Source organism: Syzygium oleosum, unplaced genomic scaffold, assembly GCF_021117445.2.
Source record: "Syzygium oleosum isolate NSW1041296 unplaced genomic scaffold, Sole_v2.1 Sole_v2.17, whole genome shotgun sequence".
Classification (NCBI taxonomy): Eukaryota; Viridiplantae; Streptophyta; class Magnoliopsida; order Myrtales; family Myrtaceae; genus Syzygium; species Syzygium oleosum.
This window is the reverse complement of record NW_026607501.1, coordinates 6,877,130-6,891,473: the sequence shown is the minus strand read 5'-3', so window position 1 is coordinate 6,891,473 and position 14,344 is coordinate 6,877,130. Positions and strand designations below refer to the sequence as shown.

General features: G+C 42.3%; 1 protein-coding gene across 2 annotated transcripts; it reads left to right on the top strand.

Moving 5' to 3' along the window:
- Positions 1 to 5,200: 5,200 nt before the first annotated feature.
- On the top strand, positions 5,201 to 8,862 carry LOC115678722 (uncharacterized). 2 transcript variants are annotated; one of them, XM_056318960.1, is made up of 5 exons: positions 5,201 to 5,677; positions 6,695 to 6,828; positions 7,819 to 7,966; positions 8,146 to 8,177; positions 8,542 to 8,862. In XM_056318960.1, the coding sequence occupies exons 1-5, from the start codon at positions 5,332 to 5,334 to the stop codon at positions 8,581 to 8,583; spliced, it is 702 nt and encodes a 233-aa protein (XP_056174935.1). In that variant the 5' UTR covers positions 5,201 to 5,331; the 3' UTR covers positions 8,584 to 8,862. The 2 variants fall into 2 exon arrangements, with proteins under 2 accessions (XP_056174935.1, XP_030457996.1); XM_030602136.2 differs by having other exon boundaries at positions 5,207 to 5,677; positions 8,071 to 8,177.
- The last annotated feature ends 5,482 nt before the right edge of the window (positions 8,863 to 14,344 follow it).

The following is a 14,344-nucleotide window of genomic DNA, read 5'->3' as shown; positions in this document are numbered from 1 at the left end:
TCCTTCTGATTTTGAATGAATCTTACCTTACCTTTAGATCGCAGATCCTCACCATGGACCCCGTGCCGCCGCTCGGACGCATCTTTCAGCTTGCGGTACAGGAAGAGAGCCAACGACTCGCCTCGCCGGAGCATGCAAGGGGAGCAGAAAGCATCGCCCTCGCGACCCACGACGAGCGTCGCGAATCGGGTTCCAGAACCCTAGACCGAGAGAAGGAGCGGCGAGGGTTTGTGGGGAATGATCTGGAGGAGCAGATTAAAGGAATGGGATGGACGGTGGAGATCGCAACTCACGATCTGATGGCTGGAAAGGCACCGATTCCTTAGTGTAATCGGACGGTGGGCATCAAACCCATCCGAAGACATCCAACGGCCCAAGCTTTTCGGGTGCGCAAAAATTTTTCGGGCAAAATTTAAAAGGAAAAAAATTTTGTGAATATTGCAGGCGGCCCCATCACACGATCGACAACTGCTGGAAATTGCATGGTAAACCCGGGGAAAAGGGAAAGAAAGGAAAAGAATCCTCGGCTGCGGCTTATCAAGTCACTGGTCCAAGTAATGATCAGCCCATCACATATGGACAATATCAACAAATTATGCAGGCATTACAAAAATTAGACACTTCCAACAAAGGAAGTAGTTTTTCAGGTATTACTCATTGCCTGATAAATTCTATTTCCATAAATGATTGGATAATTGACTCAGGGGCAAGCGACCATATTATCTGTGATAAGGGATTATTCTCTATTATTCATAGAAAATTAAGTATCCGTATCTCTGTGAAATTGTCAAATGGGAATGTTACTCATGTCACTACGACATGGACAGTAAATCTTAGTTCTCAAATTACACTCAGAAATGTCCTTTATGTCCGAGACTTCCAGTTCAACCTCATATCTGTGTCTAGAGCCTGTGAAGAAAATTCCTATCGAATTTTTTTCGATTCTGATACTTGTTTCTTTCAGGCCCTTTCGACTGGCAGACTGATTGGCTTGGGTAATCTCTCTGAAGGATTATATTTTTGGACCAGCTTTCCCAGAAATTTCGATTTGTCATGCATTCCTTTCAATAAAAAATCGTTGTGTAATTTGACTGCCAATGATAAAAATTTTCTTATGCATTCTAGAATGGGGCACAGTGCCTTATTTCCTTATTCTCAGTGTCATATTTGCCCACTTGCAAAACAATCTCGTATACCTTTTTCTATTAGTAAGAGTCGTGCTACTGATATTTTTTTCTTTAATTCACATTGATGTGTGGGGGCCATATCACACACCGAACCATGATGTATCTCGGTTCTTTCTCACCATTGTGGATGATTATTTCAGAGCTACATGGGTTTTCCTTATGCAGTTTAAAGCTCAAGTTTTCCATAACTTGAAGACATTCATTTTCTTATCAAAGATACAATTCGGAAAATCTATTCGACGCATCCGAACAGATAATGGAAGGGAATTCTTCAACCGTGAGTGCGATAATTTTTTCTCATCTCATGGAATTTTACATGAAAGCTCGTGTATTTACACCCCGCAACAAAATGGGGTGGTTGAAAGAAAACACCGCCATCTCTTGGAGGTAGCACGGGCGTTAAAGTTTCAAGCTTCTATTCCAAAAATTTTTTGGGGCGATTGCGTGATAACGGCGGCCTACTTGATTAATCGGATGCCATCGAAGGTACTCAACGGACGGTCACCATTCGAGCTCCTATTTAAAAAAAGGCCAGATCTGGACCATTTGCGAATTTTTGGATGCTTATGTTATGCCATTTCTACGAGCCCTCGGGACAAGATGGGTCCCCGTGCTCGGCGATGTATATTCATGGGTTACCCGAATCTACAAAAGGGTTATCGTCTTTTTGACCCATCCACAGGAGAATTTTTCGTAAGCAGGGATGTCGTATTTCACGAAAACACCTTTCCTTTTGAAGGTGACTCCTCCAAGGGAGATGAAGGGGTCAAAAACGCTCCTCGTATTTTTTCCACCGAAGAAGGTTTAAGGGATCCCACCTATGTTCCGACTATTCAAGGTTCTCCAATACCTGACATAATTCCTACTGATGATGCTTCTCCATCAACAACATTGGAACCAGTGGAAGACGATACGACCATTGAAGATCTTCCACATGCCGAAGCATTATCACTTGTTATGGAGGAAACTTCAAGAGACCCTCCACGACGTTCCAGGAGGATCACACATCCACCCACGTGGACTAAAGACTATGTCTGTGCTACTCACAATTCACCAGGTATTCGATATCCCATCTCAGCCTATGTTTCATTCAATAAACTCTCGTCGGAACATAGATGCTGTATTAGCCGAATATCTGAAGATCGGGAACCTTCCAACTATGATGAAGCCTCCACTGATCCACGATGGCAAAAGGCTATGGCAGCTGAGTTGCAAGCCTTGATTGAGAATAACGCATGGGAGCTTGTGCCACTGCCCCCTCATCGGAAGCCGATTGGGTGCAAATGGGTGTACAAGATTAAGTATCGATCAGACGGATCCATTGAACGATACAAGGCTCGTTTGGTGGCTAAGGGTTTTACACAACGGGAAGGTTTTGATTACCACTAGACATTCTCCCCAATAGTCAAAGATGTCACTGTGCAATCTTTCATGTCGGTTGCGGCATTCCAAAATTGGACTTTACACCAAATGGATGTCCATAATGCTTTCCTTCATGGTGATTTGGATGAGGAGATTTATATGGAGGTTCCTCCGGGCTTTCGAAGACAGGGGGAGGATAAAGTATGTCGTCTCCGTAAATCCCTATATGGTCTTAAACAAGCTTCCCGGCAATGGTATGACAAATTTGCGAATGCACTCACAGCTGCAGGATTCAAGCAATCTCGTTTTGACTATGCCCTTTTTACGTGGACAAAAGGTATGTCATCCATTTATTTAATGATTTATGTTGATGATATACTTATTATGGGCAATGATGAAAATGCCATAAAGAGTTTCAAGCAGTATCTGCATTCCACATTCCATATAAAAGACCTGGGATCACCCAAGTACTTTTTGGGAATTGAAATTGCCCGATCCGATCAAGGAATTTCCCTCAGTCAACGGAAATTTGTGTTGGAAATTATATCAGAAGCAAGTCTGTCAGGATGCAAGTCAGCTATTGTTCCAATCGAACATAATATCAAGCTGACCACGACGGAATATGATGAGGGATCTTCTCAAGAAAATGATCCCATACTCAAAGATCCAGCAGGCTAACAGAAACTTGTTGGTAAGCTCATATACTTGACCATGACCAGGCCAGACATATGTTATGCGGTACAGACGCTCAGCCAATTTATGCACAAACCAAAACAGTCTCACATGAATGCTGCACATTAGATTGTCAAGTACTTAAAGAAATGCCCAGGACTTGGAATACTTCTTTCTAGAAAGTGCAACATGGAAATGACGGCTTATTGTAATGCAGATTATGCGACCTGTCCAATGAGCAGAAGATCTGTCACAGGTTTTTTGCATTAAGCTAGGAGACTCGTTGCTCTCATGGAAGACAAAAAAACAGCCGACTGTCTCACTGTCTTCAGCAGAAGCAGAATATCGGGCAATGGAGAAAACTACTTGCGAGATAGTATGGCTGCGAGGCTTACTACAAGATCTTGGGGTACAAATTAAGGGCCCAACCAAACTATTTTGTGACAATGATGCCGCTCTCAAGCTTGCGGCTAATCTTATGGTGCATGAGAGAACGAAACACATAGAAGTAGATTGTCACTTCACACGGGAGAAGATTGAAGAGGGGATAATTGAAACAAGAGGGATAGGGACTGCAAAACAACCCGCGGATGTTTTCACCAAACTCCTCTGTCAAAAACAGCATGCATATCTACTGAGCAAGCTAAGTGTCTTAGACATCTACAAGCCACCAGCTTGAGGGGAAGTGTTGGAAGATATGCGATATCATTTGGATTGATATGATATCGTTTGGAATGATATGCAAAGATCAAGTGGATTGGATTTGATTTGTAGAATTTTGTATTTCCTTTATTCATTTATGCATTGTATTATAAATGTGTACATCGTGTATTGAGTAATACATAGAAAATATACATTGAATTTTCTCCCAAAGCCATCTCTCCTTGTCTTCGATCTTGCTTTCTTTTAGAACTACCCACTAAGGACCGGTTCCAAGAAATTGAAACCGAGAACTGCCCGTTGGATCCACTTGGGAACTGGACCGCACCGGCGGTCCAGTTCCCGGGTGAATCCATGGAACTGGTCCCACTAAGTTTCACACAAATGGAGGTGAACGAGAGTGAGAGAGGGAGGCGATGAACGAGAGTGAGAGAGGGAGGCGATAAACGACTAAAAGCGTAACCGTGAGTTGATGGGAGTTGAGAGTCGAGCTTTAGATTATGGATTTTATGGTTTTCATTTTTCTAAAAATGTTTTCTTTTTTTTTTGGGTTGAAATTTTTCTAAAAAATTATATATATGTGTATATATATTACCAGTCCGGTCCGGGTGAGCGGATGAGCGATTCCACGCCTAGAACCAGGAACCGGACCGGTACTCACCGGTTCTAGTAAATTAGAACCGAAAATCGGACCGGTCCTCAAGGGAACCGCCGTTTCCGGGCTGGTCCAGTCTGGTTCCGGGCGGTCCAAACAATTCTTGATTTCTCTGCACACCTCTAGTACTGTGGAACATGTGCGAGCCCCCTCTGGCAGCTTTAGGAGATGGCTGTCCCATCATAAGAGCCCATCCTGGCCCTATTAGGCCTGCCAAGCGCGATTCTCAGCGTGGGCTTGAGTTCAGTATACCACCGCAGGCCCAATAACCGATTATTTGGTCCTAAAACTCTCGTAAAGCTCGGGCCATCCTCGACGAAACCCGCTTGCCTGTTGATCGCCTCTAAAGCTAATCCTCGTCGACCACGGGTCTCGTCGCTGTGGCCATTCTCGACTCCGAAATTGAGATCGCGTCACGAGTCCACTTCGCTTGTTGGTGACTCGATCTTTGGTTTTTTTTTTGCAGCGTGGGTGATCTTACCCATCGTTGAAAAGACAAGTGAACATCACCATTCTTGGGTTATATCATACGACAAAACTCCATATGACTTTTGATGGTGTTTGTCTTTCCCTCCTTCGCTATAATCAAAAGTCCAAGGAAAGGAAATGGGTGGAGGCACTTTGTCCCGTCTCTTGCATGAATATAATAGACGCTCTCGTCCATATGGCCTTTCGACCCCTCCAAAGGCCTCGTGACCAACGGAGCAGAGTCTCTCTCTCTGTCTCTCTACGATTCACACCATATGCTTGAGCTTCAGCGATTGGCTCGAAGCAGGGAAGAGAGAGAGAGACGAAATGGGCATGCAACTGAAGGTCAATTGCGTTTACCTACTTCGGCCGCGCTCGAATCTTGCGGGTCGCCGCCCGTTCTTGACACGTTTGGGTCCATCGTTATCTGCGCCGTCGCATCGTTCTCCGCAACTCAATGCTCGTCGTTGGGTGGAGAGAACTCTCGGTCTTGGTTTGAACAGACCGGCTGCCGGCGGTGGAGCGGGAAGTGGAAGGCGGAGACGGAGGAGCGGAGGGTCTGACGTTGTGGTGGCGGCATCGGGCAATGCGGCGGCGCCGTCCTGGGATAGCTGGAAGCCCGACAAGGCTTCGTCGGCGCCGTCTCTCAGCGACATCGCTTGGCCTGCCGCAGGTTAGCATCATCCCCCGCCTCCGTCGCTAATTACTTCCTCCGTCGGCTTTACTATAATTATTTATCCTTTGCGAAATTCCCTTTTTAGAAAAAACAGACAATATTCTTGGCATTTCTTTTGTCGAGTTTCCGTTTATTTCGGTTAACTTTTCACTAAGTTAACATATGAACTTTTCTGATTGATAGTGTACCATGAAATGTCCATGAAAGTTTTGCCCAGGCCTAGCTTGGGTACTACTCTTACTGTTCATTGATGTGGGATTGTTTGATTTAGCAAAACAAGTGTAAACAATAATGCCTTGGGTAGAAGGAATCGATATTCTGCATTATCGCTGAGCTTGCGCATAATTTAGGGAATTTCTGCTCACGATTGAAGGATCACAATGTTGTTTGCTAATGCTGTCTTTGAGGGATGCAGTAGAAAAGTTCCTTTTAGTTTCATTCTTCATAGAGAAATCATGATTGTACGAAATTGAAATTTGTTGTTGTTGCCTGTGAGAAGACAGAGAAGACGTTTGTTGTTCATACTGCAATGAGGTAAGTAATTTCACTTGGTCCCTTCAAATGGTTGCTGAGCTGGAAATTAGTCTCATGAACCTCTCGAAAGTCAACACTCCTGGATGTACTCCGAGTTCTTATCCATGGTCCTTTTTCTTCATTCCTTCTTTCTTGTGTTTTTTCCATGAAAAATCTCCCTCGTGGACTGTCATATAGGTCTTTGTCATTCGGTTATGCTTACCATTGTGCAAACAGATGAATGATCTCTCAAAATTGACATTTTGTGAAGTAGAGATGGAAAGGAAGATTACAGATGGAAAGCAAGCTTACATTGCTGAGTCACCTTAACAGTTTGCGACATTTCAGTCTTTCAAATAATAGTATGCATGAACTCAAATTTGTCTATGCCTTTTCTGTTGGAGCACAGTTTAGTGCTAATACAATGACTATATGTGCAGTAATCTGTTATGCAACGTTGATCGAGGTAAGTTTTAATTTTGAAATATATTGGCATAATAGGGGCATTTGCTGCAATGGCGATATTTGAAAAGATGGATCAAATTTTAGCACCAAAAGGAATTTCGATGACAATTGCTCCTCTTGGTGCTGTTTGTGCAGTCCTCTTGACTGCTCCCTCTTCCCCTGCTGCTCGGGTACTCCATAGCCCTCCTTTCCTTTCTTTTAGTCTGTTTGCAAGTGTTGTGTTCTCAAAAACCTTAGCTGATGCAAAACAAGAGTGATTTTTAATATCTAATTGACAAAATCTATATTGGAATGATTGGATTAACAGTTTGTCCACCTTAGTTGAACCAAGAAGAATTGCTTTGTACACTGCGGAGATATTATCATCGTCCTGTGGGAATTAGCTGCCAACTTTATGGCATAATGCCGTGACAGCTCGTGTTGACAATTTCTCTATTTTGAGTACATATTTACTTGTTCCCTAACAATAAGAAAGAGAAGGTGGCATTCATAATTTAGAAAATTCCAAGTCTGCATTGCAAATATAAAAGGTACCTTTATCTTGTTGTATTCGAATTTATCCAATATGAGAAAAATTTCATTCGCAAAACTACTCAAAAAATATCTCGGTACCCAGCAAAAAAGAGAAACATGATATCACTCGGGTTCATGGCCTCAACTTCTGGAATATATCCCTCTCTATTTTAACATGCATATTGTTTTCCAGATTGATACCGAACGTGGCATGCTGTCATCTATCTGTTGATCATTTACTGTGCCAGAGAAAAACTTCAAGCTTCAAATACATATGTAGCATAGCAATGTTCTCATAGTGGTGGAAAATAATATAACCACAGAAGATGACTTTGTTTTGTCCTCTCTTCTGTGGTTTAGTATCTTCCAGTTTCACTTCTTCAGGATCGCCCAATTTGCACCATTTCTTTGTTGTCTCCCACAATGTGTTGGGTGATACGTCCCCTGGATTCTTTGTGCCAGTCAGAAAATAATTGAGCCTCAAGTAACCGACAGATATCAACGTTACTGTCATTAGACATGTCAAGAAGAACTTGCATTTAGCAGTACCTTCTTTTCTCTCGGAAAGATTGGTGTGGTTACAGCTGCCACATGGCATGATTTTCTTGCATTTGGCCAAGGACTCATTCATTTCCTCTTCAATGCAGAAGTATAACATGTTTATGGCTCAGATAGGATGTGCGGCCATTGGTGTGCTAGCATTTTCCATGTTTGGGCCAGGTTGGCTTGCTCGGAGCACGGCTCTGGCTGCATCTATTGCTTTCATGATTTATACCCGTTCAACACATCCACCGGGTAACCACCTATTTGTGCCCTCATGATTTCTCATCTCAAGGTACTTCGTATTACGTGTGTAACACATATTTAAAAGATAAACCATTTGTATGAACCAAATGCAGCTGCGAGCTTGCCGATACTGTTCATTGACGCTGCCAAGTTGCACCACTTGAATTTTTGGTATGCCATTTTCCCAGGTGCTACCGGTTGCGTTGTGCTCTGCCTAATTGTAAGTCCCTTTCCTCCTCAAACCCTAGTGTCTTCCGAATATTCGAGGTGTTTCTTTTGAAAGCACCCATTTTAATTTTTTTTGTTCCGGTCGTGTTTTCCAACTTCAGAGGAGCTTTAGATTGCATATTGCCTGCTCTAATAGAAGACCTTTCACAAAGAGTCCAAGTATATGATATTCATGCGTGATGAGTATCTGTTTAACCTGAACAGACAGATTTAAATCGATGTGTTGAACACCGCACCTCGGAGAAATGGCTAGGCGCACCATGCATCTTAAGATTTCTGAAAAATATTCGTGTGACCATTATGGACAGGCGATCACCTCTGTTTTTTTTTTCCCCTTCACTGTCATTTTGCTGCAGCAAGAGATGGTATGTTTCTTGAAGGAGAACGCAAAATTCTGACTTGTACATGGAAGACAAATTCTAAACTTTGCGAAGCTAAGAAGACTGGGATATTTGTACAGAAGCTATTATACCTGAATCGACTTGATTCCAGCCGAGAGAAAAGCACCCCGAGGCTCGTTCAGCCAGCAACACAAGGCAAGTTGGTGTTTTTGCATTGTTTGTACAGATTATAGATGATGGGACAGTGACTGTTGTAGGTGAGGCAAAATGACCTCCTCTGGCTCAAATCTTACGAAGTTTCTGATGAATGCAAATTGGTGGAATTGAGTGTGTGAAGTTGTGAACCATGGAACTCTCTCGTGTCGAGTTTCGCTTAGTTCCATGGTGCGACCCCATGCCATCGATCTTGACACTCTCCGTTTGCAAACATTGCCGAGTCGGTTCTGCAATAAGAATTATCTAATAATAGGTCTTTTACAATGAGATCTACTTATACGGTAACGGTATTTAATTATAAAGATTGGCTGGGTAGCTGCCCTCTTAGTTTGTTTTCGCAATAGTAACGTGCATCGTGACGTAGAGGTAAGCGGTTCCAGGTTCCTTACAGGTTCCACCTGAAACCTACCCTCGGGTACAGGTTCCTTATTTTTTAGAACCTGGAACCTACTATTTCATAGATTCCAGGATAAGTTCCAAGGTCTAACAAGTTTTTTTTATTTTATTTCATCAAAACGAAAATGAACGCCATAATACTGAACAAACTTGTCATTCATCAAAGAGAATACAAAAGACTAGTTTTCTTGACATTACAATTTAAATAAATATAACTAAAATGAAAAGTCATTGCGTGAATCGATGCTAGGGGCGAGCAGTTCCATGTTCCGTATAGGTTCCACCCATCATAATAGGTTCCTCATTTTTTGAAACTTGGAACCTACCCTATCAAGATTCGAGGGTCGGTTCTAGAGTCTAGTCAAGTTCCACCTGTATTATTAATTGAACAATTGTAGTGAATCATCACCTTTAATGACTATCACTTACTGCTATGATCAACTAACCATAAATTATATTTAGATACACGAAGAATATGAAACATTAACAAGTTATAAAATGAAAACTCAGACTAGTGGTTCTAGATTATACACTCATCATCTAACGTCATAAAACACAGCAGGATCACGCGAAGATGTAAACTAAGAAAAAACACAAAAAAAAAACTTATTTTGGTTTCAGGTTCTAGCTTCCAAGTTCCACTTACCTAGAACCTGGAACCTATCAGTCGAAACATGTTTCCCAATTTTTTAAACCTGGAACCTACCCTGCATACCTTGGAACTTGGAACCTACAGGTTCCCACTGATCAAGTTCTTAGGTTCCAAGGTAGAACCTGGAACCATGCTCACTCCTATTGTGACGTTGCCAAGACGCCTCGAGACCACATTTCTTGGTCCCGACATCATTCTGCATAAAACCATGTTACTTTGGCTACTCTTTTGAAGAGCGTTCCGATGATTGTTCGGCCATGGTTTTCAGAGCAGGAATGTCAAGAACTTAATTTCAATTCCAACTTTTTTCCCAACTCAATTTCTGTCACACCCCGAAACCTACCAGAATGGGATGACACGGCCGTCCTTCCACCCAAAACATGCAACCTTAAACCACAACATAAAATTCGACTCCCAAAAGTCCCGATGACATCCCTCTCGCTCTATTAACTACTAATCAAGAAACTTGAAAAGATTGGAAAAGAGGGGTGAGCAATCACAGCTCAGTGGGTAATACATATCTCTTTTAAGCAGATCGAGTAGCTACTATATATATATATATATAAAGAGAGAGAGAGAAAGAGAGAGCAATACCAAAAACTCATAATCCAACTCTTTAATTTACATATCAAATCAAACACGAGTTGTTTCATTTCAACAAGGCTTTATACAAAATAAGAAATACTCATTTAAATCATCATCTCAAATCAAATATCAATGGTCAAATCCATTGATCAATCTTTATTGAAAATCACGTCAATGGTCCATTCCATTGACCAATCTCAAATCACATATCAATGGTCTATTCCATTCATGAATCTCATATCACATCACACGTCGATAGGCCATTCCATCAACCAATCTATTGCTCAATATCAAACAATGGTCACAACATAATACCTGGTGACATGGCTACTAAGATTCCCCATTGGCAAGGTCTTCACCTAGAAAGCTGGTGACTTGGCTCAGAAGGATATTCTAAACCGGTATGCATACCCCCTACCCTTCAATGAGTTCACAACGATATCGAGCACAAAACCCACATCCTCCAATACCAGTAATCAAATCCACAATCAATATCACCAATTGATTTCACAAAACAAAACTAATAATTTTTCTTAACTTCCTTCGCCAAACTGAAACACATTTCACAAAACATTTTTCACATCATTTCATAAACCAAATTCACAAGTTGATGTGTACAACATTTCGAAACTTTTTTTATAAAACGTTTCTCAAATCATTTTAGAACTCATTTCGTAAACTAGTTCGCAATATAATACATATATATCCATTTGCAATATATTTCTTAAAACCATTATTAAATCATTCTTAAATATTGAAAGGTAGTAATTACAGATCCGGACTTTTATACGACAAACATACTTTAATAACTCGTACGATACTCAAATCCTTATCACTTTCAAAACATGAGTTTACAGACTTAAAGAAGAGATAACACCACTCACCTGAGAATGCCTACGATCGACAAAGATTACTCAAACCGTCGAACTCGCAATCCTAACAATTAAAAAAGAGCGATATCGACGGAGATTTTCGGGAATTGGTTCTTTGGCTGTATTCGAGGCTGCGTCCAAGGCTGCATCCTACGGATGGAAGGACGGCCGTATCACATGTCACTCCCCCTTTCTAGTAAGATTCGTGGTGTGACAATTACAAGTCACGAAGCAAGCTCAATGTCGTCTTCGCTCACATTAGGATAATGCGCGAACGAGAATGAAGGGGGGTGTGAACAGGTTTTGACATCTCCCACACAACACTTCACCACGCCTTCGATCCGTTGACTTTGACCCTCCACGATTTTTCTTATTTATTTATTTTATTCTTATTTTTTCACCCTCGTGATTCACGTGAGGAAAATATTCCATCTTTCGGCGGATCAAGAGAGAAAAAAGTTTTAGTAATTAATTTTTTTTTTTGGGGGGTCGGTAAGAAAAAAATTGGGTGCGTATCTCTGGAATCGTAGATTCGGCAGATCTTGTCCGAAAAGTCCTATGTTGCAAACGTCAGCTCGGGACGGGCACGTGTACCCCGTGGGCCCCCCCCCCCCCCCCCCCACACCCGCTGAAAGCAACCGGACTGGGGCTGACACGGCGCTGACGTCATCGTATTGGGGCTTCCGGTGGGTGGGGACAGCTCTTGGGGACAGATGCCTCCCCGTCGCCGTCGTGATCGGCGCCTTCTTCGGTGGCGGGACCCGCCGCACCGCATCCCTCCATGACCCCACCACAAACTTGTTCTTTTTCCTTCTTCTTTTTTTTTTTTAATTTCTTACTTCAATCCTTTTAAATTTTATTACAAATTTTTTTAATTTTGAGCCTGTTGATTTTCCCCCAAACACTTAAATGAAGGTGCTAAAAAATTAGGATTAATACTATAAAAAATCATAAACCGGTACATTTATGATAAATTTATCCCAAAACTAATATTTTGACCACAAAAAACTCTAAACTTGTACATATGTGACAATTTTACCATCTACTAGCTTCCGATAAATTTTACCGTCAAATTTCTGAGTTTAATGACACGTGGCAGTTGACGATTGTACCAGTCTGGAGTTACAAGTGTATCAGCTTGTTATTTTTTATTGTATTAATCCAATTTAAGGGAAGGTAAATTTATCGCAAATATATCGGTTTGGGGTTTTTTGTGGTTAAAAAATTAGTTCGAAGTAAATTTGTTACAGATATATTAATTTGGAGTTTTTCATGGTAGTTACCCAAAAAAATTATGGCTAATTTAAAAGGTGTTGGACTTTTGCGTGGGACGGGTCCGATTGATTCCGCCGTGCGGAGCGGGAGTTTCGTTTCGACGGGAAGGTGATTTTGTACCCCACGGCGAAATCAAGAAACATAATAAAAAGAAAAGAATAAAGAAAAAATCGAAGCTAAAAAGATGGTGGGTTTGACTACGACTTGAGCACCAATGAAAACCAAAAGACAGGAGGCCACGTCGCACTTGGGTGGCCACGTCAGGTGGGCCCCCCCCCCCCCTGTGATAGCGAGATTTGGCTTGGCTTTGGAGTTTTGCTTGTGTTGGAAAATGCTTCTTGAGCGAACCAAATTTAGGTACGTGTGAATCGACCGACCGATCTCAACCGTCGATCAAGCGAACACCACGTACGCCTCGCGTTATCCGACGTGTCGAAATGATTCGGTTATCCTTGTACCAGGTTTTTGGATGAGATCTTTCCGCATTTCTGATCGCGAGATCAGCTTAGGAAAAGACGGGCTCGTGCGATCTCGGCCGTACACGTCGCGCCTCTTCGTTATTTTCAAAAAAAATTTTGGGGAGGGGCGGGGCGACGGTGTGTCCTAGGTGAAACCTTATAAAACGTGACCTCTGAGATGGTCGGTAGGTAATCCGAACAAAAGGACGGCGCGGATGGACGGTGGGGGTGGTATGCCGTGTGGGTAAAGCCATATAAGATCTTCCAAGAGATTGAGCTCCTGCATATGATATTCCCAAATTCAGAAGCTTCATCCTTCATTTCCAATCTATGACTTTTTTTCCCCTTGTTCGATACGTTCACCTCAAGTTAAACTACTATGAGAGAAAACTCATCGCGTTCCGGGGGAAAAAAAATTATCCAAAAAGTCCTAAATTTATTGTACGGCGGCCGATTCGGATATAAATCTTTCAATTGTGACAATTTAGTCGTAAACCTTTTGACAATTTGCCAATTTAGCTATAAACCTTTTGATTGTACTAATTTAGTCCTAAACCTTTTGACGATTAGGATTAAATTAGCATGATTAAAAAGTTCATGATCGAATTGACCGACGTACAATAGATTTATGACTTTTTTGATAATTATACCTATTTCAGGTGCGTTGTTTTTCGGGACAAATAAATAATGTAAAAATAGGGTTATTACCATGAAAAACCCCAAACCGGTATACATGTGACAAATTCACTCCAAATTAATTTTCAGGTCGATGTTCAGAGATGGAATTCAAGGAACCTGAAGAGCCGTCGTTCCTGACAATCGCGTCAGGAAGAAGGGGACCGATGGTCCAGACCGGAAGCTTCACCAGGTTTCTCAGGGCGGTCGCTCCGAGTGGCTCAAATTCCTCGGACGTGTTACACAACCACCCGCTCGAATTGAGAGTGAGCTCGAACTGAGGCCGGAGGTATCTGGACCACAAGTTGTCCCCATCTGCCTCCCGGATCATCGCCACGAGGCGCGACTTGTCGAAGAGGCATCGTTCTGGGAATCCCGGTACCATGAACTTGCAGGACTCTGTTGCACGGTGTGGGAAGTGGAGCCACAAGGACACGTACGTCGAGGTCCCATAGGCCCCGCAAGTGGTGAAGTTATAGCTCCTCGTCCCGAAGGCCTTGGCCACATCCACCGCCCAGCCGAAGAAAATGTCGGAGATTATGCATACGGGTGGCCGCCCACCCTCCCGGCAGGTGATTACCACGAAAAACCCAAAACCGGTATACATGTGACAAATTCACTCCAAATTAATTTTTTGGTTGTCAAAAAATTAGTTTTGGGTAAAATTATCGCAGCTGTACCAGTTTGGA